Source organism: Nannobrachium achirus (assembly GCF_963921795.1).
Source record: "Nannobrachium achirus genome assembly, chromosome: 6".
In the NCBI taxonomy this organism is placed as follows: domain Eukaryota; kingdom Metazoa; phylum Chordata; class Actinopteri; order Myctophiformes; family Myctophidae; genus Nannobrachium; species Nannobrachium achirus.
In genome coordinates, this window is record NC_137815.1 from 25,768,218 (window position 1) to 25,793,009 (window position 24,792).

The window sequence follows — 24,792 nt, forward strand, 5'->3', positions numbered from 1 at the left end:
GAAGGTAGACTTGTGCGCAATATTTTTACTACCTATTGCATTGAGCCTAGTGCATTTGGGCCATTAGACATATTAAAACGGCGATCAGACGATGTGTGCGTTGTGAGGGACGCTGTGCGCCTTTATGCACACACCATTCCATTGATCATTCAGCCTATGAACCACTGAATTTCCCCCTTGGGATAATAAAGGTATCTATCTATCTATGATATCCCCATGCAGACGTCGCTGACAGGAGGATTGAGCTCCATAAAAGCAGTGGTTGAAAAATTACTAAAATGTTTTAGTATCCTATCAATACTGCAATGTAGAAATACTCTGTTACAAGTACAGAATTCTAATTCTAAATCTATTTGAATAAAAGTTTGAAAATACTCAAGTAAAAAGTAGAGAGTAGAAGTAAAAGTATTGGAAATACTCAAGTAAAGTACAAATACCTAAAAACTGTAGCTACAATACATTTTATTGGTTTGTAATAGTGACTGACTACATGGGTTGGTAAAATAATAATAATGATGATAATATTAATAATAATAATAAAAATAATAGAAAAAGAAAGAAGGGGACACTGGTGCTGGGGGCATGTTCACTCTTCCGTGTCATCAGTGCCCATAACCTAGGTTAGGGTTGGCGAAAGGGCCTTTCTGTGTGGAGTTTTCATGTTCTCCCTGTGTCCCCTAGGGTAGGTACCCTCACAAAAAACATGAAGTAATCCTGGTCTACTGCCTCCCCCTGGTCGCCCTGATGCCTGATGGAGGGGAATGGAACTGGTTGGAATAACGTGTTCCTTCCACACGCTACGTCTTACAGGGGAAACTCCCCCCTGTCAGGTGACAAGAAGCGGCCTACACACTCCTCTTGCATTGCAGGAAGCATGAGAGCAGTTTGGGGTTCTCCCCAGGTTGGCAGAGGGAGAGCTGCGCCCAAGATTACAGCTTAGGCTATTGACACTGGGTGAAAAATGGGTTACAAAATCTTGGGATGTAAAAAAAGAAGAAACAAGAAAATGCTCTGGATTACTATAGTGATTCTCAATCCTTTTAGCTCGAGACAAAAGAGAGAAGTTTGTCTCCCCGGGGAGCAAGGCAGTGAAAATAGTTGATCTACAAGCTCACATTGCGATGCAATGCGTTTTTTTTATTTTATTTTTTTAAATACAGCTTTTATTTAGGAGACACAAAATGTATATTTACTTGTGGGCCATAAAGACGCGTCTGCGACCCAAAAATCGGGTCTTGAGTCCGTTGAGTCCATGATAATACATTTTATCTGTAATGCGCTCTTCATTCAAGGAATCTGAGTGCTACTTTGCAGAAAACACACACACAATCAATAGTCAATAATAACAGGGTTTAAAAGCAGAAAAAAAAAACTAAAAAACTAAAAAAAACATCAGGTTAGGGAGGAGGCTCTTGTTTAAGGAATGGAAAGCCTGCATGTGGCACACCTCCCTGGGCTTGTTGGGAAAGTAATAACTCTCCGGACAGGATAGGAAGTGTTTTTTTTTATGTTGCTATTTGATGGTTGAGAAAACAAATCACACCTGTTCGAAGTGAGCACTAATCTCTTCGCATGGTATCAAACTAGACACACATGCAGTATCTCCTAAGAAAATAATTAAACACTAATAATCATCATTAATAATTCGAAGCACCTGTTGTTGCCAGACCCATGAAATGGGTAGGCCTACATAAGCAAATGTCTGTCCGGGTTTTCTATATAAAGGGTATATATGATGATGACATGATGATGACATGCCTACAAAAGGCATGATGTCATAAATGATGATGACAGACAGGGGGTTGGCAGAACCGGGGTCTGGCACAACCAGGTTGACCTGGTCTAGTTTGATACCACTTCGCATGGTATCAAACAAAACACACGTGCATATCTCCTTGTATGGGCCATTCTGTCTGTGACATTAGTTACTGGTATCTCCATACATGGAGTTTCATGCTCCGTGTCCTACACACAAAGCTAGAGATAGGAGCAGTTAGCACCGCTCAAAAATAAAATAAAAAAAGAGTTCCAGGTCAGTCTTTCCTAAATATGGAACTACATTATATCAAACTGGCCTTTATCCAAATATGGAGGTACAGTACAGTATGTCAAACTGGCCTTGATATCAGGTTTCTATGGTTATCACCGTCGCTGATCAATAGAGGCCAGTCTGACATATGGGCCTCCATATCTGGGCAAAACTGAGACAGAATGCCATATTTGGGTTCCTATAAAACAGTGTGGGCTCGCAAGTAACACCATGTATGGGCATAAAGAATTACCCTTTGGCTGCAGCTGCACCTCATTGGCTAAGGGCCTTGCTTACTACTTACTGTCGAGAACTTGACTGATAGATAAATCAAGGAGAAATTGATAGATAAATAATGAAGATAACATACGTGTGCTCGCTTTCAGCGAGTCCACAAAAGAATACATGCTCTGTCAGATTTGTACCTTCTTTAAAGTCCTTGATTATGTGCTTTTAAATAAATACATGCTTTTAAAGATAGTTAACCATTTAACCCCAATGCCCTCTATTCTTAGGGGAACATTCTGTCTGTCTGTCTGTCTGTCTGTCTGTCTGTCTGTCTGTCTGTCTGTCTGTCTGTCTGTCTGTCTGTCTGTCTAGTAAGGTAAAGTTAGCCGAAAGTTAAACCAATCTGGGAACTAAATCTAAATCAATATCTTTCTTCACAAATGTGTTCATAAAGGTGTCTACTATCACCTCTGAACTTTCTCAATCACAACTCCCTTGGGGAACTTTGTGGGAACCAATCAAAGTTGGGGGTATCGGGATACCTGGGACTGGGATTAAAGGGGATAAAATGAAGAAAAATGCCAATATGAGCATATGGGGTGTGTAATTAGGGTATTTTTGGGCTGCTGAATCCATTCCAACCATTAGTTTTCAGTTTAAATGACTCCTTGGCCATAAAATAGGCCTAATTGGCTAAGGCTTAGCCAATCATGTCATTCGAGTTCACCTTTGTCCTGTTAGTCCCTATGCTTAAACCCTTTTAAGTGTTCCTTGTCAGATTGTATCATGTTATCATGTGTGTCATGATGTGCGCTTACCCACCTGATCTTGAATAGTTTTCATGAATTCAAACCCTACTCCAACCATTTTTTTTATTGCCAATATTATGTCTCGTGGACACAAAAAGGTAGTTTGTTGTGGCCTATTTTATGTCCAAGGAGTCATTTTTACTGATAACTAATGGTTGGAATGGATTCAGCAGCCCCAAAATACCCTAATTACACACCTCATACGCTCATGTTGGCCATTTTTTATTTTTTCCCCCTTTAATCCCAGGCCCACGGGATACCCCCAACTTTGATTGGCTCCCACAAAGTCCCCAAAGGGAGTTGTGATTGAGAAAGTTCAGAGGTGATAGTTGACACCTTTATGAACACATTTGTGAAGAAAGATATTGATTTAGATTTAGTTCCCAGATTGGTTTAACTTTCGGCTAACTTTACCTTACTAGTCTGTCTGTCTGTCTGTCTGTCTGTCTGTCTGTCTGTCTGTCTGTCTGTCTGTCTGTCTAATGCTCTAGCCCTCTATCTCATGATCCTGTGCTGCCCTCTATAGTGGAGGAAAAGTGGTTACAAGTTGGACTGATTGAGTTTTGTTCAACCCTTTTTCTTAGGCCCCTTATAGGCGTATTTATCAGAGTTTTTTGTGAATTTAGATCCACCTTAGGCTCTTAGATAATTATGTTATTTACAGTTATCTGATAAGAGAGCCATCTGAGCAAAACACAAAATGCAATAATATATACAGAAATGGAAAATATGAAATAAAAATAAGGGCACTGCGCCCCTTCCCAAGGGTGACTTGAGGTTAGTACCAAAATATGATGTGTTAAAACCAAATTAAAATGTGTTTGAAGCATCCAAGAGATGATCCATGCACTGAGCGGTTAATGAAGATCTTCAGAAGAAACAAATCCAGTTTACTTCCTTTGTGGTCCTGTATTCAATTCATCAACATAGAATAGAATATTATTAATTTTCTTTAATTATACATTAATTATATACCCATGTATTGGGCATATTGTTTGGATCGGCAGTTCTGGACAGCTGGATATTCAAACTACTCACACCCCCATGAGTCCTTGCCGCTGCAAGCGCAGAGTTTGAAGTGGGTCGGTCCCATATATGCATATGACCATATATGGGCATAGAGCATAGTTGCTGTGGACAACAGGATCTCTGTATTTATCTGTCCTTGTCCCTCTTATGCCCATACAGGTAGATCTCTGATGTCATGACTAATCAGTATGCTCATATATGGGCATGCCCCCTTTTGCAACCATATGCCATGGCAACACATTGAGGCTGGACAACACACTTCATATTTGGTTGTAGCTGTATTGGGAACTCCTTATATGGTTATGGCTGAGTCATAGTGTCATGAGTCCGCCGGCCCTTAAGCCAATTGTAATATAGGACGGGTCAAACATGGAGAGCCAGCTAATGGCGGCTGTTGTCGCTCTGACATCACTCTGACACATCAGCTGTGGTCATCCCTTTATAAAGCTTAAGCCGCTATTTTTCAACTTTGTCCAAGAAAGACACAACTATGGATTCCAGAAAGAAACTGACGTTCCAGCTAATGCTGAACGTGGTAATAGCTGTAATCGGTTCTCTCCTGTTTGGCTATAACATTGGAGTTATCAATGCCCCTGAGGAGGTCATTAAGACGTTCATCAATGAGTCCTGGCACCACCGCTATCAGGAGGCCAACCCTGAGTGCCCTCTCACGGCCCTCTGGGTTGTCACTGTTGCCATATTCGCGGTCGGTGGCATGATTGGCTCCTTGGCCGTGGGACTCTTTGTGAACCGCTTGGGAAGGAAGAACTCGATGTTGATCGCCAACAGTCTGGTCTTCGCCTCTGCAGCTCTCATGGGCTGTTCCAAGCTGACTGGCTCCTGGGAGATGCTGATCACTGGCCGGTTTGTGGTTGGGCTCTACTGTGGTCTGTCCTCTGGCTTTGTTCCCCTGTACATCGGTGAGGTTGCTCCCACTGTCATCAGAGGGGCCCTGGGAAGCCTCCACCAGCTGGCCATCGTCATAGGCATCGTGATCGCACAGGTGCTGGGCTTGGAGTCGCTCATGGGCAACGCCACCCTGTGGCCGCTGCTACTCGGCTTCACTGCCTTCCCTGCGCTGCTGCAGTGTCTCCTAATGCCCTTCTTCCTTGAGAGTCCCCGCTTCCTGCTCATCAACAAGAACCGGGAGAGCGAGGCACGAGCTGTGCTGAAGAAGCTGCGCGCGAGCGAAGACGTGAGCACCGACATAGAGGAGATGAAGGAGGAGAACAGGCAGATGATGAGCGAGAAGAAGGTGACCATCCTCGAGCTGTTCCGCTCACCCCTCTACCGCCAGCCCATCTGCATCGCCATTGTCCTGCATCTCTCTCAGCAGCTGTCAGGCATCAATGCCGTGTTCTACTACTCCACCAGTATCTTTAAGAATGCTGGAGTGGAGCAGCCTGTTTATGCCACCATTGGTGTCGGCTTGGTCAACGCAGCTGTCACTGTGGTCTCGCTGTTTCTGGTGGAGCGTGCCGGGCGCAGGCCCTTACAGATGGTGGGGCTGATGGGAATGGCTGGCTCTGCCATTCTGATGACCGTCGGTCTAAATCTGCTGGCCAAGCTGAAGTGGATGTCATATGTTAGCATTGCGGCCATATTTTCCTTTGTGGCATTCTTTGAGATTGGGCCAGGGCCCATCCCCTGGTTCATCACAGCAGAGCTGTTCTCCCAGGGGGCGAGGCCCTCGGCCATGACTGTGGCTTGTCTATTCAACTGGACCAGCAACTTAATCGTGGGCTTAAGCTTCAAGTACATCGAGGAGCTGTGTGGCCCATATGTGTTTCTCATTTTCGCCGCATTTCTGATCGCTTTCTTCATCTTCACCTTCTTCAAGGTACCAGAGACCAAGGGACAAACATTTGATCAAATCTCCACCATGTTCCACCAGTCCGCAAAAGGCAGAGGACAGGGAATGGATGGGAAGCCTGAGGAGGAAGAAGGTGTCTAAATATATAGCCTTTGTTGCTGCACTTACAAACAGTGTGGCAACAGCGAAATGTGTGGGCTACATACAAATTTAAAAAAGATATTTATATAACAATTGTTTTTGGTGTCTACGGCAGGCAGTTTCAATGTTAATGACCATGGCCCGTGTACCCTTTGGAGCCGGTGTACAGTCATTGTACATGTCTCATAGTGACCATGGTGCGTGATCACTCGCTGGCTGCCTTTCGTGTACAATTCTGTGCCGACTATGTTTTATCAATGGGGGGCAGCAGAGAGCTATAGTCTAGCCTACTACTGCCTGGTTGGTTCCCAAAGTGTGGTTTGGGGACCCCGGGTTTCCAGGGGGTCCCTGGCTGGTTCCCAAAGTGTGGTTTGGGGACCCCCAGGGTTTCCATGGCTGGTTCACAACAGCCTAGTACATTCATGGCTGGTTCCCAAAGTGTGGTTCGGGGACCTCTGGGGGGCCCTACAGGGTTTCAAAGGGGTCCTTGGCTGGTTCCCAAAGTGTGGTTCGGGGACCTCTCTGGGTCCCTGAGGGGTTTCTGGGGCCTTGGCCTCGGACTGCAGAGTCCGGGGACTACCGATCAGGGACCACCTCCAGGGACCCCTGGCGATATGACTGTGGACCTGGGATATGGCTTTGGAGAACCAGACGGGCCGCTGCTCCGCTCCTGTCCGACTTTGGGGCCTCGGCCTGGGACTGCAGAGTAGCCAGGGACCCTCCGGAGCTCTGGGGACCCCCGGGGACCACCGCCAAAAAGCTAAAAAATTACCAAATGATCCCCCCAAAGGGGCTGCTCACAGGGAATTCCCGGGGACCACGACTCCTGGTGCTCCGGAACGACGCACCAGGTCGCGCCCCTAGTGGAGGACCCCCCGCCACTGCAGTGCAAATAAAATGCTGTAACTCGATCTAGGAGCGACCGGGAGAGCTGGGGCCGGTACCCACGCGTCCGCCTCGGCGGCCCGGAGACGGCCGTTCATAGAGCGCCACCTAGTGGCAGACCCCTGCAACTGCAGTCCGCTAAAAAGGCTTTAACTCGGCCCCGGAGCGACCGGGAGAGACGGGGACGGCACCCAGGGGGTCCCCGGCGGCAGGGCCACCGCCTGGGCCCCGAGGGACCCCTGGAGCTCCAGGGACCCCCAGGGACCCCAGCGCCACCGGGAAAAGAAATATGGAAAATACTCAAGTAGCCGATCTACAAGCTATTGCTCCACTCCAAGGACCAAGGACCGAGGCCCGGACGGGGAGGGGGTCCGCAGACCCCCGCTTCTCAGGAGGGTCTCCCGGGGGTAAAACGTATATATTACACTATAAGTGTAATAGTGTAATAGCACAATATGTGTAAATAGTGTAATAATGTAACAGGTTTAATAGTGTAATAGGTGTAATAGTGTAATAGTGTAATAGTGTAATAAGTCTAATAGTGTAATAGTGCATTACATGTAATAGTGTAATAGTGTAATAGGTTTAATAGTGTAACAGCACAGGCCACCAGAGTCCAATACAGCCCAATAGAGTCCAGCACACTTAAGTCCAGCCCAGTCCTGCACAGTGGGAGTATAGACAAGGGAAGGGGGTGCAGTTATGTATGCACCAGGCCATTACAGGCCGGATCCAGCTGGAATAGGCCAGACCAGGGTGCACATGACTGCACATAAGTCAGTACTCTATTCAAGCCTTGACATGTTCATGTAAAACTATTGGCCATGTACACAAACTCATGTTAAACTATTGCCCGTGTACACAGGGGTTAATTGCATGTGTAGGGAGCTGCAGGGCTGGCTGTAGCCTGGAGCATCCTGATGGAGACTGTTGGAGTCTGGTGCAGTCCTGTCCACCCTGGTCTGGCCTATTCAAGCTGGATCCGGCCTGTAATGGCATGGTGCAGCCATCAAAATACCCCCCTTCCCAGGTCTATACTCACACTGGGAAGGACTGGGCTGGACTTAGGTGTGCTGGGCTCTATTGGGCTCTGGTGGGCTGTATTGGGCTCTGGTGCGCGATGCTTTCCTGTGCTGGGCTCTGTTGGGCTATACGAGGCAGTACTGTATTAAAGCCTTGACATGTTCATGTAAAACTATTGGCCGTGTACACTAAGGCATGTAGAAACTATTGCCCGTGTACACAGTGGATAATCCCATCAACGAGGAGCTACAGGACTGGCGGGAGCCTTGAGCAGCCCGGTGGAGACTGCTGGAGTCTGGTGCAGTCCTGTGCACCCTGGTCTGGCCTATTCCAGCCGGATCCAGCCTACTGTAGCCTAATGAAGCCATCTAACCTCTCCACTTCCCTAATCTATTCTACCACTGTGCTGGACTTGGATGTGCTGGGCTGTGCTGGACTCTATCAGGCTGTGGTGGGCTGTTTTGGGCTCTGGTGGGCTATGCCGGGCTCTGGTAGGCTATACAGGGCAGTACTGTACTATAGCCTAGACATGTTCATGTAAAACTATTGGCCGTGTACACTAAGGCATGTAGAAACTATTGCCCGTGTACACAGTGGATAATCCCATCAACGAGGAGCTACAGGACTGGCGGGAGCCTTGAGCAGCCCGGTGGAGACTGCTGGAGTCTGGTGCAGTCCTGTGCACCCTGGTCTGGCCTATTCCAGCCGGATCCAGCCTACTGTAGCCTAATGAAGCCATCTAACCTCTCCACTTCCCTAATCTATTCTACCACTGTGCTGGACTTGGATGTGCTGGGCTGTGCTGGACTCTATCAGGCTCTGGCGGGCTGTTTTGGGCTCTGGTGGGCTATGCTGGGCTCTGGTAGGCTATACAGAGCAGTACTGTACTATAGCCTAGACATGTTCATGTAAAACTATTGGCCGTGTACACTAAGGCATGTAGAAACTATTGCCCGTGTACACAGTGGATAATCCCATCAACGAGGAGCTACAGGACTGGCGGGAGCCTGGAGCAGCCCGGTGGAGACTGCTTGAGTCTGGTGCAGTCCTGTGCACCCTGGTCTGGCCTATTCCAGCCGGATCCAGCCTAGTGTAGCCTAGTGAAGCCATCTAACCTCTCCACTTCCCTAATCTATTCTCCCACTGTGCTGGATTTGGATGTGCTGGGCTGTGCTGGACTCTTTCGGGCTCTGGTGGGCTGTTTTGGGCTCTGGTGGGCTGTGCTGGGCTCTGGTAGGCTGTACGGGGCAGCAATGTACTAAAGCTTAGACATGTTCATGTAAAACTATTGGCCGTGTACACAAAGGCATGTAGAAACTATTGCCCGTGTACACAGTGGATAATCCCATCAACGAGGAGCTACAGGACTGGCGGGAGCCTGGAGCAGCCTGGTGGAGACTGCTGGAGTCTGGTGCAGTCCTGTGCACCCTGGTCTGGCCTATTCCAGCCGGATCCAGCCTAGTGTAGCCTAGTGAAGCCATCTAACCTCCCCACTTCCCTAATATATTCTCCCACTGTGCTGGACTTGGATGTGCTGGGCTGTGCTGGACTCTATCGGGCTCTGGTGGGCTGTTTTGGGATCTGGTGGGCTGTGCTGCGCTCTGGTGGGCTGTGCTGGGCTCTGGTAGGCTGTACGGGGCAGTACTGTACTGAAGCTTAGACATGTTCATGTAAAACTATTGGCCGTGTACACAAAGGCATGTAGAAACTATTGCCCGTGTACAGAGTGGATAATCCCATCAACGAGGAGCTACAGGACTGGGGGGAGCCTGGAGCAGGTGGAGTCTGGTGCACCCTTGTCTGGCCTATAACAGCCGGATCCGGCCTGTAATGGCTTGTGCAGCCATCTAACTACCCCCAGTCCCTGGTTTTAACTCCCACTAGGCTGGACTTAGTGTGTTGGACTCTATTGGGCTCTGCTGGGCTGTATTTGTTTCTGGTGGGCTGTACTGGGCTCTGGTGGGCTGTGCTGTGCTGTTCTAGGCTCTGTTGGGCTATACAAGGCAGTACAGTACTAAAGTTTAGACATGTTCATGTAAAACTATTGGCCGTGTACACAAACTCATGTAAAACTATTGCCCGTGTACACAGTGTATAATCGCATGTGCAAGGATCTACAGAGCAAGCTGGAGCCTGGGGCAGCATGGTGGAGTCTGGTGTAGTGCTGTGCACCCTGGTCTGGCCTATTCAAGCCAGGTCCAGCCTGTAATGGCCTGGTGGAGACATCTAACTACCCCCCTTCCCTGGTCTATACTCCTACTTGGCAGGACTGGGCTGAACTTAGGTGTGCTGGACTCTATTGGGCTCCTGTGGGCTGTATTTGTCTCTGGTGGGCTGTGCTGTGCTTTGCTGGGCTCTGTTAGGCTGTATGGGGCAGTACTGTACTATAGCCTAGAAATATTCATGTAAAACTATTGGCTGTGCGTGCACACAAACTCATGTGGTAACTCAATATGGTTATTGTGAGGCTAAAGATGCTTTCCATCATAGTGACATGCAGAAAAAACTGTCCATATAGTATGGTTTACATAGAAGTCACGTATTCATATATATTTAATGTATTTATTCCATAAATATTTTTTGGGTGAGGGGGGCCCAATACAGCAGATCTACAAGCACCTCGCAGATCTACAAGCACCTGCCAGGGACACAGTTTGGTTGGCCTGCATAAGCCTTGCTGTCAACACACTACTACACCAACCATCACCTGCCTACCAATCAGGTCACCAAGCCAGGAGTGTTCAATTAGTGCCTGTCTTTTGATCAGTGCCTCCTGCCAAGTGGCCTCAGTCTTTCTTTGGAGTTCACTAGGAGAGAAGCATGTTTGAGCTCAGTGCAAAGTGTGTCTGTTTTCCATTTGGACTTACTGTGTTTTGTTGGTGTGTTTGCAACCAAGACCAAAGGAATAGCATTATGCACATCGCCTAACTTGTGAGAAAGTCCTGCTGGGCAAAACCTTCTCACTTAATATTTGACAGTTTGTCCTGTTTGGTAGCACAAAAAGAGTTGAGGCGTTTGTAAAACACGGTCTTGTGAAAATAGCAGATATACATGCTCACAATGCCTCACAATGCAAGGCGGCGTGAGCTTGTAGATCTGCTATTTTCAACATTTTAATATTTAATTTGTCATTTTAAAGGTATTAAAAAGGTCCTTAAATTGTATCTTAAAAAATGTGCAGATAGCCTCTGTACACTGTTGAGTGGAAAAAAAAACAATGTTCACATTAAGCTAATCATTTGGGACCACCCAAGATCATTTGGAGACCCCTCTGGGGCACTGTGCCAGGATCTCACCAGCACTGTAGCTCCCCACACTTGAGATTAACAACTCTGTACACGGGGAATAGATATACATGAGTTTGTGTACACGGCCAATAGTTTATTTACATTAACATGTCTAAGCTTTAGTACAGTACTGCCTTGTGTAGCCCAACAGAGTTCAACTCAGCACCGCACAGCCCACCAGAGCCCAATACAGCCCACCAGAGCCCAAAACAGCCCACCAGAGCCTGATAGAGTCCAGCACAGCCCAGCACATCCAAGTCCAGCACAGTGGGAGAATAGATTAGGGAAGTGGAGAGGTTAGATGGCTTCACTAGCCTACAGTAGGCTGGATCCGGCTGTTATAGGCCAGACCAGGGTGCACAGGACTGCACCAGACTCCACCAGGCTGCTCCATACTCCAGCCAGCTCTGTAGATCCTGTGTACACGGCACTCCTAACTCGAACGGTCAAGGGAAAGGGTCGTTTTAGGCGTCAAAACAGGCCCTTTGTCCTTAAAATGAATAAAAAAATCAAAAAAATATGTTTTGTTTTAGGCCGGACAAACTTTTCATATTTGAAGCATGCCCGATCCGATGGAATGGGTTTCGTGTCTCTCCGACACTTTGAACCCTTTACGATTGCGAAAAAGACACCGAAACCCGAATTTTTGTCCTTAAAATCAATTAAAAAATCTAAAAAAATCTGTTTGTTTCACGCAGGAAATACTTTTCATATTTGAAGGATGCCTGATCCAATGGAATGGGTTTCGTGTCTCTCCGACAATTTGAACCCTTTACGATTGCGAAAAAGACACGAAATTTGCACGCCACCAACACGATTACACATTCTTTCGGATAAAAGACACTTATTCTGACTTACTTTTTGACGCTGAATGCAACAAACCCGGTCTCGTGTCTCTACGACACTCCTAACTCGAAAGGTCAAGGAAAAAGCCACTGTGTACACGGGCCATAGTTTTACATGACTTTGTGTACACGGCCAATAGTTTTACATGAACATATCTGGGCTTTAGTACTGTTCTGCCTCGTATAGCCCAACAGAGCCCAGCACAGCACAGCACAGACAACCAGAGCCCAATACAGCCCACCAGAGCCCAAAACAGCCCACCAGAGCCTGATAGAGTCCAGCACAGCCCAGCACATCCAAGTCCAGCACAGTGGGAGAATAGATTAGGGAAGTGGAGAGGTTAGATGGCTTCACTAGCCTACAGTAGGCTGGATCCGGCTGTTATAGGCCAGACCAGGGTGCACAGGACTGCACCAGACTCCACTAGGCTGCTCCATACTCCAGCCAGCTCTGTAGATCCTGTGTACACGGCACTCCTAACTCAAACGGTCAAGGGAAAGGGTCGTTTTAGGCGTCAAAACGGGCCCTTTGTCCTTAAAATGAATAAAAAAATCAAAAAAATATGTTTTGTTTTAGGCCGGATAAACTTTTCATATTTGAAGCATGCCCGATCCGATGGAATGGGTTTCGTGTCTCTCCGACACTTTGAACCCTTTACGATTGCGAAAAAGACACCGAAACCCGAATTTTTGTCCTTAAAATCAATTAAAAAATCTAAAAAAATCTGTTTGTTTCACGCAGGAAATACTTTTCATATTTGAAGGATGCCTGATCCAATGGAATGGGTTTCGTGTCTCTCCGACAATTTGAACCCTTTACGATTGCGAAAGAGACACGAAATTTGCACGCCACCAACACGATTACACATTATTTCGGAAAAAGGACACTTATTCTGACTTACTTTTTGACGCTGAATCCAACAAACCCGGTCTTGTGTCTCTACGACACTCCTAACTCGAAAGGTCAAGGAAAAAGCCACTGTGTACACGGGCCATAGTTTTACATGACTTTGTGTACACGGCCAATAGTTTTACATGAACATATCTGGGCTTTAGTACTGTTCTGCCTCGTATAGCCCAACAGAGCCCAGCACAGCACAGCACAGCCCACCAGAGCCCAATACAGCCCACCAGAGCCCAATAGAGTCCAGCAAACCTAAGTCAAGCCCAGTCCTGCCCAGTAGGAGTATAGGCGAGGAAGGGGGGTAGTTAGATGGCTACACCAGGCCATTACAGGCCAGATCCGGCTTGAATAGGCCAGACCAGGGTGCACAGGACTGCACCAGACTCCACCAGGCTGCTCCATACTCCAGCCAGCTCTGTAGATCCTGTGTACACGGCACTCCTAACTCGAACGGTCAAGGAAAAAGCCCCTGTGTACACGGGCCATAGTTTCTACATGCCTTTGTGTACACGGCCAATAGTTTTACATGAACATGTCTGGGCTTTAGTACTGTTCTGCCTCGTATAGCCCAACAGAGCCCAGCACAGCCCACCAGAGCCCAATACAGCCCACTAGAGCCCAATAGAGTCCAGCACACCTAAGTCCAGTCCAGTCCTGCCCAGTGGGAGTATAGAGCCAGAGCCCAATACAGCCCACTAGAGCCCAATAGAGTCCAGCACACCTAAGACCAGCCCAGTCCTGCCCAGTGGGAGTATAGACCAGGGAAGGGGGGTAGTTAGATGGCTGCACCAGGCCATTACAGGCCATATCCGGCTGGTTAGATGGCTGCACCAGGCCATTACAGGCCATATCCGGCTGGAATAGGGTGCACCAGTCTTCACCAGACTCCACCAGGCTGTTCCAGGCTCCAGCCAGCCTTTAGCTCCTTGCACATGTGATTAACCCCTGTGTACACAGGCAATAGTTTTACATGAGTTTGTGTACACGGCCAATAGGTTTACATGAACATGTCTAGGCTTTAGTACTGTACTGCCTCATATAGCCCAACAGAGCCCAGCACAACACAGCACAGCCCACCAGAGTCCAATAGAGTGCAGCACACCTAAGTCCAGCCTATTCCTGTCCAGCAGGAGAATAGCCTAGGGAAGTGGGGTAGTTATGTGACTTCACTACGCTACACTAGGCTGGAATAGGCCAGACCAGGGTGCACCAGACTGCACCAGACTCCACCAGTCTCCATCAGGCTGCTGCAGGCTCCCACCAGCACTGTAGCACAGTGGGATTAACCACTGTGTACAAAGGCAATAGTTTCTATATGACTTTGTGTACACGGCCAATAGTTTTACATGAACATGTTTAGACTTTAGTAGAGTACTGCCTTGTATATCAGAGCCCAGTAAAGCCCACCAGAGCCCAATAGTCCAGCACAGCCCAGCACATCCAAGTCCAGCACAGTGGGAGAATAGATTAGGGAAGTGGAGAGGTTAGATGGCTTCACTAGGCTACACTAGGCTGGATCCGGCTGGAATAGGCCAGACCAGGGTGCACCAGACTCCAGCAGTCTCCAGCAGTCTGCTCAAGGCTCCCACCAGTCCTGTAGCTCCTCGTTGATGGGATTATCCACTGTGTACACGGGCAATAGTTTCTACATGCCTTTGTGTACACGGCCAATAGTTTTATATGAACATGCCTAGGCTATAGTACAGTACTGCCCTGTATAGCCTACCAGAGCCCAGCACAGCCCACCAGATCCCAAAACAGCCCACCAGAGCCTGATAGAGTCCAGCACAGCCCAGCACATCCAAGTCCAGCACAGTGGGAGAATAGATTAGGGAAGTGGAGAGGTTAGATGGCTTCACTAGGCTACACTAGACTGGATCCGGCTGGAATAGGCCAGACCAGGGTGCACCAGACTCCAGCAGTCTCCAGCAGTCTGCTCAAGGCTCCCACCAGTCCTGTAGCTCCTCGTTGATGGGATTATCCACTGTGTACACGGGCAATAGTTTCTACATGCCTTTGTGTACACGGCCAATAGTTTTATATGAACATGCCTAGGCTATAGTACAGTACTGCCCTGTATAGCCTACCAGAGCCCAGCACAGCCCACCAGATCCCAAAACAGCCCACCAGAGCCTGATAGAGTCCAGCACAGCCCAGCACATCCAAGTCCAGCACAGTGGGAGAATAGATTAGGGAAGTGGAGAGGTTAGATGGCTTCACTAGGCTACACTAGACTGGATCCGGCTGGAATAGGCCAGACCAGGGTGCACCAGACTCCAGCAGTCTCCAGCAGTCTGCTCAAGGCTCCCGCCAGTCCTGTAGCTCCTTGTTGATGGGATTATCCACTGTGTACACGGGCAATAGTTTCTACATGCCTTTGTGTACACGGCCAATAGTTTTACATGAACATGCCTAGGCTATAGTAGATTACTGCCCTGTATAGCCTATCAGAGCCCAGCACAGCCCACCAGAGCCTGATAGAGTCCAGCACAGCCCAGCACATCCAAGTCCAGCACAGTGGGAGAATAGATTAGGGAAGTGGAGAAGTTAGATGGCTTCACTAGGCTACAGTAGGCTGGATCCGGCTGGAATAGGCCAGACCAGGGTGCACAGGACTGCACCAGACTCCAGCAGTGTCCACCGGGCTGCTCAAGGCTCCCGCCAGTCCCTTAGCTCCTCGTTGATGGGATTATCCACTGTGTACACGGGCAATAGTTTCTACATGCCTTTGTGTACACGGCCAATAGTTTTACATGAACATGCCTAGGCTATAGTAGATTACTGCCCTGTATAGCCTACCAGAGCCCAGCACAGCCCACCAGAGCCCAGTAAAGCCCACCAGAGCCCAATAGTCCAGCACAGCCCAGCACATCCAAGTCCAGCACAGTGGGAGAATAGATTAGGGAAGTGGAGAGGTTAGATGGCTTCACTAGGCTACACTAGGCTGGATCCGGCTGGAATAGGCCAGACCAGGGTGCACCAGACTCCAGCAGTCTCCAGCAGTCTGCTCAAGGCTCCCACCAGTCCTGTAGCTCCTCGTTGATGGGATTATCCACTGTGTACACGGGCAATAGTTTCTACATGCCTTTGTGTACACGGCCAATAGTTTTATATGAACATGCCTAGGCTATAGTACAGTACTGCCCTGTATAGCCTACCAGAGCCCAGCACAGCCCACCAGATCCCAAAACAGCCCACCAGAGCCTGATAGAGTCCAGCACAGCCCAGCCTATCCAAGTCCAGCACAGTGGGAGAATAGATTAGGGAAGTGGAGAGGTTAGATGGCTTCACTAGGCTACACTAGACTGGATCCGGCTGGAATAGGCCAGACCAGGGTGCACCAGACTCCAGCAGTCTCCAGCAGTCTGCTCAAGGCTCCCGCCAGTCCTGTAGCTCCTTGTTGATGGGATTATCCACTGTGTACACGGGCAATAGTTTCTACATGCCTTTGTGTACACGGCCAATAGTTTTACATGAACATGCCTAGGCTATAGTAGATTACTGCCCTGTATAGCCTACCAGAGCCCAAAACAGCCCACCAGAGCCTGATAGAGTCCAGCACAGCCCAGCACATCCAAGTCCAGCACAGTGGGAGAATAGATTAGGGAAGTGGAGAAGTTAGATGGCTTTACTAGGCTACAGTAGGCTGGATCCGGCTGGAATAGGCCAGACCAGGGTGCACAGGACTGCACCAGACTCCAGCAGTCTCCACCGGGCTGCTCAAGGCTCCCTCCAGTCCTGTAGCTCCTCGTTGATGGGATTATCCACTGTGTACACGGGCAATAGTTTCTACATGCCTTAGTGTACACGGCCAATAGTTTTACATGAACATGTCTAGGCTATAGTACAGTACTGCCCTGTATTGCCTACCAGAGCCCAGCACAGCCCACCAGAGCCCAAAACAGCCCACCAGAGCCTGATAGAGTCCAGCACAGCCCAGCACATCCAAGTCCAGCACAGTGGGAGAATAGATTAGGGAAGTGGAGAGGTTAGATGGCTTCACTAGGCTACACTAGGCTGGATCCGGCTGGAATAGGCCAGACCAGGGTGCACAGGACTGCACCAGACTCCAGCAGTCTGCTCAAGGCTCCCGCCAGTCCTGTAGCTCCTCGTTGATGGGATTATCCACTGTGTACACAGGCAATAGTTTCTACATGCCTTAGTGTACACGGCCAATAGTTTTACAAGAACATGTCTAGGCTAGTACAGTACTGCCCTGTATAGCCTACCAGAGCCCAGCACAGCCCACCAGAGCCCAAAACAGCCCACCAGAGCCTTTGTGACAGGTGATAGATTTAGAGCTACAAATTATGGTATGGAACTGCCGATGGAATTAGATCTACAAATCATGGGGATGCGACTAGTTTTAGAATTAGATCTACAAATCATGTGGATGTGACAGGTGATAGATTTAGAGCTACAAATTATGGTATGGATTAGATCTACAAATCATGGGGATTGGAATGGTTTTAGAATTAGATCTAGAAATCATGTGGATGTGACAAGTGATGGATTTAGGGCTACCAATTATGGTATGGAACTGCCGTTGGATTTAGATCTACAAATCATGGGGATGGGACTGGTTTTAGAATTAGATCTACAAATAATGTGGATTTGACAGGTGATAGATTTAGAGCTACAAATTATGGTATGGAACTGCCGATGGAATTAGATCTACAAATCATGGGGATGCGACTAGTTTTAGAATTAGATCTACAAATCATGTGGATGTGACAGGTGATAGATTTAGAGCTTCAAATTATGGTATGGATTAGATCTACAAATCATGTGGATGTGAATGGTTTTAGAATTAGATCTACAAATCATGTGGATGTGACTGGTTTTAGAATTAGATCTACAAATCATGTGGATGTGACAGGTGATGGATTTAGAGCTACAAATTATGGTATGGAACTGCCGATGGAATTAGATCTACAAATCATGGGGATGTGAATGGTTTTAGAATTAGATCTACAAATCATGTGGATGTGACTGGTTTTAGAATTAGATCTACAAATCATGTGGATGTGACAGGTGATGGATTTAGAGCTACAAATTATGGTATGGAACTGCCGATGGAATTAGGTCTACAAATCATGGGGATGCGACTAGTTTTAGAATTAGATCTACAAATCATGTGGATGTGACAGGTGATAGATTTAGAGCTACAAATTATGGTATGGATTAGATCTACAAATCATGTGGATGTGAATGGTTTTAGAATTAGATCTACAAATCATGTGGATGTGACTGGTTTTAGAATTAGATCTACAAATCATGTGGATGTGACAGGTGATGGATTTAGAGCTACAAATCATGGTATGGAACTGCTGATGGAATTAGATCTACAAATCATGGGGATGGGACTGGTTTTGGAATTAGATATACAAATCATAGAAATGAACTGTCTGTAAAGTTAGATCTACAAATCACGGAGATGGGATAGTCTATCAAATTAGACAGTAATTTTTTCCATTCAGTAATGCTGGCTGTGTACACATGTCCACTTCCAATAGTTTTGGAAAATACCCTGCCGCCCTGTGGAATTATGCTTGAACTGCAGAAAAGGACCCTAAATAAAAAAAAAAGAAACAAAAATCATCCGTGGGACTGATGGGCGAGCAAGTGGTGTCCACATGCAGAGGGGGCCCCGGAGGACATTTTGAGTCCACCCGGTGAATTTTCACGCCCCCACAGTCCGCACAGTGGGGCCCGGAAATTTGGCTGTGTACACCGGCAATAGCTGATTGACTTCAGAGACACCAAAAACAATAGGGGTAATAATAATAATAATAATACAAATAATAGAAAAAGAAAGAAGGGGACACTGGTGCTGGGGGCCTGTTCGCCTGTTCACTCTTCCGTGTCATCAGTGCCCATAGGTTAGGGATGGCGAAAGGGCCTTTCTGTGTGGAGTTTTTGCATGTTCTCCCTGTGTCCCCTAGGGTAGGTACCCTCACAAAAACATGCAGTAATCCTGGTCTACTGCCTCCCCCTGGTCACCCTGACGCCTGATGGAGGGGAATGGAACTGGTTGGAATAACGTGTTCCTTCCACACGCTATGTCCTACAGGGGGAAACTCCCCCCCTGTCAGGTGATAAGAAGCGGCCTACTCACTCCTGCAGGAAGCATGAGAGCAGTTCAGGGTTCTTCCCAGGTTGGCAGAGGGAGAGCAGCACCCAGGATTACAACTTAGGCTATTGACACTGGGTGAAAAATGGGTTACAAAATCTTGGGATAACAAAAAAAGAAGTAAGAAAAAAGAAAATGCTCTGGATTACTATAGTGATTCTCAATCCTTTTAGCTTGAGAAAAAATAGTGAAGTTTGTCTCCCCGGGGAGCAAGGTAGTGAAAATAGTTGATCTACAAGCTCACATTGCGATGCAATGCGTTTTTTTTAATACCGGTAAAAACTATTATTTAGGAGATACAAAATGTATATTTACTCGTGGGCCATAAAGACGCGTATGCGACCCAAGAATCAGGTCTTGAGTCCATTGAGTCCACGATAATAATACATTTTATTTGTAATGCACTCTTGAGCCTCTTCATTCAAGGAATCTTAGAGTGCTACTTTGCAGAAAACACACACAATCAATAGTCAATAATATAACAGGGTTCAAAAGCAGAAAAAACTAAAAAAACTAAAACAAAAAAACATTAGGTTAGGAAGGAGGCTCTTGTTTAAGGAATGGAAAGCCTGTGGCACACCTCCCTGGGCTTGTTGGGAAAGTAATAACTCTCTGGACGGGATAGGAAGTGTTTTTTCTTTTCTTTTTTTTGCTATTTGATGGTTGAGAAAACAAATGACACCTGTTCGATGTGAGCACTCCTCTCTTCACATGGTATCAAACTAGACACACATGCATATCTCCTAAGAAAATGATGAAACACTAATAATCATCATTAATAATTCGAAGCACCTGTTGTTTGATACCACTTTGCATGGTTTCAAATAAAACACACGTGCATATCTCCTTGTATGGGCCATTCTGTCCGTGACATTAGTTATCTCCATACATGGAGTTTCATGCTCCGTGTCCTACACACAAAGCTAGACATAGGAGCGGTTAGCACCGCTCAAAAATAAAATAAAAAAGAGTTCCAGGTCAGTCTTTCCTAAATATGGAACTACATTATATCAAACTGGCCTTTATCCAAATATGGAGGTAAATTATGTCAAACTGGCCTTTATCCAAATATGGAGGTACATTACAGTATGTCAAACTGGCCTTGATATCAGGTTTATATGGTTATCCCCGTCGCTAATCAACACTACTTAGAGGCCAGTCTGACATATGGGCCTCCATATCTGGGCAAAACTGATGCAGAATGCCATATTTGGGTTCCTACGAAACAGTGTGGGCTCACATGTAACACCATGTATGGGCATAAAGATCTACCCTTTGGCTGCAGCTGCACCTCATTGGCTAAGGGCCTTGCTTACTACATACTGTCGAGGAGAACTTGACTGATAGATAAATCAAGGAGAACTTGATAGATAAATAATGAAGATAACATACGTGTGCTCGCTTTCAGCGAGTCCACAAAAAATACATGCTCTGTCAGATTTGTACCTTATTTAAAGTCCTTGAGTATGTGCTTTTAAATAAATAGGCCTACATGCTTTTAAAGATAGTTAACCATTTAACCCCAATGCCCTCTATTCTTAGGGGAACATACTGTCAGTCTGTCTGTCTCACAGACATAAAAAGGTAGACGCCTCTTCCGGCTCTCTGGTACCCGTCTCGCATTGATAGGCATTTTTGATTGACAGGCTTGGAATTCTTCTGTGCGTAACAGACATGGAAGGTCGATAGGCAAATCAGAGGCAGGTTTGAATGGAAAAGTCCCGGAAAAGACGCGCTGTGATTGACCAGTAGTTTTTTTGAGTGGCAGCTGGTGGCAGCCTGCCCTCGACACATCCGCTTTTCTGCCTATCAAGTTGGACGGGTCGCTCCAATCAACTGCAGCGGTGGACGAGGTATCTAGCTTTTTATATCTGTGCTCTGTCTGTCTGTCTAATGCTCTAGCCCTCTATCTCATGATCCTGTGCTGCCCTCTATAGTGGAGGGAAAGTGGTTACAAGTTGGACTGATTGAGTTTTGTTCTTAGGCCCCTTATAGGCGTATTTATCAGTGTTTTTTTGTGAATTTAGATCCACCTTATGCTCTAAGATATGTTATTTACAGTTATCTGATAGGAGAGCCATCTGAGCAAAACACAAAATGCAATAATATTTACAGAAATGGAAAATATGAAATAAAAATAAGGGCACTGCGCCCCTTCCCAAGGGTGACTTGAGGTTAGTACCAAAATATGATGTGTTAAAACCGAATTAAAATGTGTTTGAAGCATCCAGGAGATGATCCATGGACTGAGCAGTGAAAAGGAAAGCGGTTAATGAAGATCTTCAGAAGAAACAAATCCAGTTTACTTCCTTTGTGGTCCTGTATTCAATTCATCAACATAGAATAGAATATTATTACAATATTATTACAAATGTTTTATTGTATTATTACAATATTATTACATTTTTTAATTATAAATTAAGTATATACCCATGTATTGGGCATATTGGTTGGATCTGCAATTCTGGACAGCTGGATATTCAAACTACTCACACCCCCATGAGTCCTTGCCGCTGCAAGCGCAGAGTTTGAAGTGGGTCGGTCCCATATATGCATATGACCATATATGGGCATAGAGCATAGTTGCTCTGGACAACAGGATCTCTGTATTTATCTGTCCTTGACCTTGTCCCTCTTATGCCCATACAGGGAGATCTCTGATGTCATGACTAATCAATTCAGTATATGGGTGGGTGACGTGACGTAACGTTTTCGCTGTCCTCGGTGTCAAACATGTACCAGTAAGGCTCCCTAATCGGGAGATAAGCGACCGTAGGTCACTTATCTCCACAAATAGGGCAAAAATGTGTTTTGCCAAAATCTTCCTGATCCATGTTGATGACATGAGTGTAGACATACTGTGTAGTGATTTTCGTGATTTTAGGGCAAAATCTGTAGGAGCAGTGTCCAAAAATGTGTTTTTAAAAATCGGCCTGGAGGTGGCGCTATATGGGACAGATTCATGTTGATGGGATGAGTGTAGACATACTGTGTACCGATTTGCGTGATTTTAGGGCGAAAATTGTAGGAGCAGTGTCCAAAAATGTGTTTTGCAAGAATCGGCCTCATGGTGGCGCTAGAAGAGGGCCATGTGAGAAATGAGGGGTGGGGTCTCCGCGCCGGCAAGGCGAACGAATAGGTACCGGCCCCGGCTGTCCCGGTCGCTCCTAGCCGGAGTTACGGCATTTTATGTGAGCTGCAGTGTAGGGGGTCCTCCACTGGGGGCGCCACCACTTTTGCATCCGTTCTGGAGCACCAGGAGTCGGTGGTCCCCGGGAATTCCCCGTGAGCAGCCCCGTTGGGGTGGTCATTTGGTCATGTTTGCGCATTTGGTCATTTTTTACATCTGGGGGTCCCCCAGGGACCTGGGGGTCCCTGGAGCTCCGGGGGTCCTTGGAGGTTGTAGTTTGGCAGCCAAGGAACGTGTGTGCAAAATTGGGCATGGATCGGGGCAACGGTTGCGGAGATATAAGCAGGGAAAAAGTGTGACGTGTGAGGTGTGACAGACAGACTGACAGACAGACGGAGGGACGGAGTTACACTTTGTGGTGGTTTAGTCTGACCTCACCAGCCCATACTTGGGCATGGACGACTTATATCTCCATATACGGAGATGGCCATATATGGAGATACGATGACATCACAGAGTCCACAGCTGATGATGTGGCGTGATGTCATACAATACACAAACAAGCCCTATATAAAGGGGCAATTCTCACCAGGGAAGAGAGCATTGCCTGGAATGTTGAATCTCCATATATGGAGATAACCTACGCATCACACAAAGTCTGACCTCACCAGCCCATACTTGGGCATGGACGACTTATATCTCCATATACGGAGATGGCCATATATGGAGATACGATGACATCACAGAGTCCACAGCTGATGATGTGGCGTGATGTCATACAATAAACAAACAAGCCCTATATACTGATGCGATACGATGACATCACAGAGTCCACAGCTGATGATGTGGCGTGATGTCATACAATAAACAAACAAGCCCTATATACTGATGCGGAGATATGAGCAGGGCAAAGGTGTGACGTGTGACGTGTGACCGACCGACGGACGGACGGCCGGTGGAGGTTTTCATAGTAAACTGCTCCCTGACGGTCGCAATAAATAAAAAATATATTTGTCAAAAACCTTCTGAATATTGTGCAGGACATTAAGCTTTATGTGAACTTACTCAAGATTAAAACATTTCATTCCTCATTTCTTCAGAATTTTCAACCAAACATGGCAAAACTCATATGGTGTGACTGTCCTGACCTTGTTTCTCAAAGTGGGAACTTGAATAAAACTAAGAAAAAGAATTGCTAAAAATCATTTGAAAATGAATTTAGGCTAAAAAAATGTCTATTTGTGAGCCTATATCTTTTCAAAGTCAAAGCATAATGTTTTCAGTCATTTCTGATCAAAAACATTTTGTCCCCCAAACCAAAATCATTTGGTGTGACACTAGTTTGGACAAATTAAACAGGCAATTATTTGGACACCTATTGGCTAGAGAGGTCCTTCTTCTGTAAGGCTATTCAGCACTCCCAGCACAACTGCAAGACAGGTGTCTGAGGTGAGTTATGATTTTAACATTTTCAAGAAATGCCATCTTGTTGAAACTTTGACAAACTCACCACTTTGGATGTCTGTTGGTGTGACACCTTTTCATTAAAAAAAGCTTAAGTTATTTGAAGTTTTGGTCATATTTCCATGTAGATCTAGGTTGCTTTGTTATAGCTAGCATGCTTTTAGCATGCTAATGTGTACATAGTAGCCTCAAGGTAAACCTAAATGCAGAAAACGTAATATGGTGTGACACTTAATCATAATGGTGTGACATGTCTGCTTGTCACGCCATATGACTTGATTGTCACACCATATGATTTATACTGTATTTAACTACAGATATAACAATAAATAACAAAGTTCCATGTTTCTTTTGTACATTTAAACATTTGTTTTAAACATTTTTACATAAAATGTAATTTAGCTTCATTCAGTGATACTTCAAATTCATCAGACAGAGCAGAAACCCCTTCACAGAAACCTTAACATATTGTTTCAATCTAAACAATATTTTCTCTTTGTCTTAAACTATACATTCCATTTTCTTTTGTCAGCTGGAAAATGACAAGTGCTGAGAGAACGAGAAAGTACAGGGAGAAACTAAACAATGACCCAGCAAGGAGAGAGGAGCCAAAGGGGCGAGACTGCATTTTCTACGAAGAGCAGGAGGTTGTCTGTGGCATAGCAGAACCGCAACAAGGCAGCCGGTTTGCTACCCTCACCAAATACGACTGGCTGATGTACAATACAGTCTAAATGTATAATCTAATTTGATCTAATACTTTTGTACTCACTGGACTGGACAGTGGACAGTGTTAAGGTAGGACCCGACACAAAACTAGCGAAAATAGCTGATCTACAAGCTCTCAACACGTTGTGCTGCGAGAGCTTGTAGATCAGCTATTTTCATAGTTGCGCAACCCAGCACTCTTTAGCTAGTGGAGATGTGGTGTAATGTCATGATTCCTAATTACATTTGTTCAACACAAAATGCTGTGTTCAAGTTCAGGAGACTTCGGAAAAAAGCAATTTACCTGAATGCTGAGTTCTGTTTCCACTAATTGGTGTTAATAAAATGTTGCCTTGGCTCCAAG

General features: G+C 46.3%; 1 protein-coding gene across 1 annotated transcript; it reads left to right on the forward strand.

Annotated features, from left to right (window-relative positions):
• Positions 1–4,585: 4,585 nt before the first annotated feature.
• LOC308286941 (solute carrier family 2, facilitated glucose transporter member 1-like) lies at positions 4,586–6,049 on the forward strand (the record flags this gene model as incomplete). The annotated part of the gene is made up of 1 exon (XM_080728063.1): positions 4,586–6,049. The coding sequence occupies one exon, from the start codon at positions 4,586–4,588 to the stop codon at positions 6,047–6,049; it is 1,464 nt and encodes a 487-aa protein (XP_080584189.1).
• Positions 6,050–24,792: the final 18,743 nt, after the last annotated feature.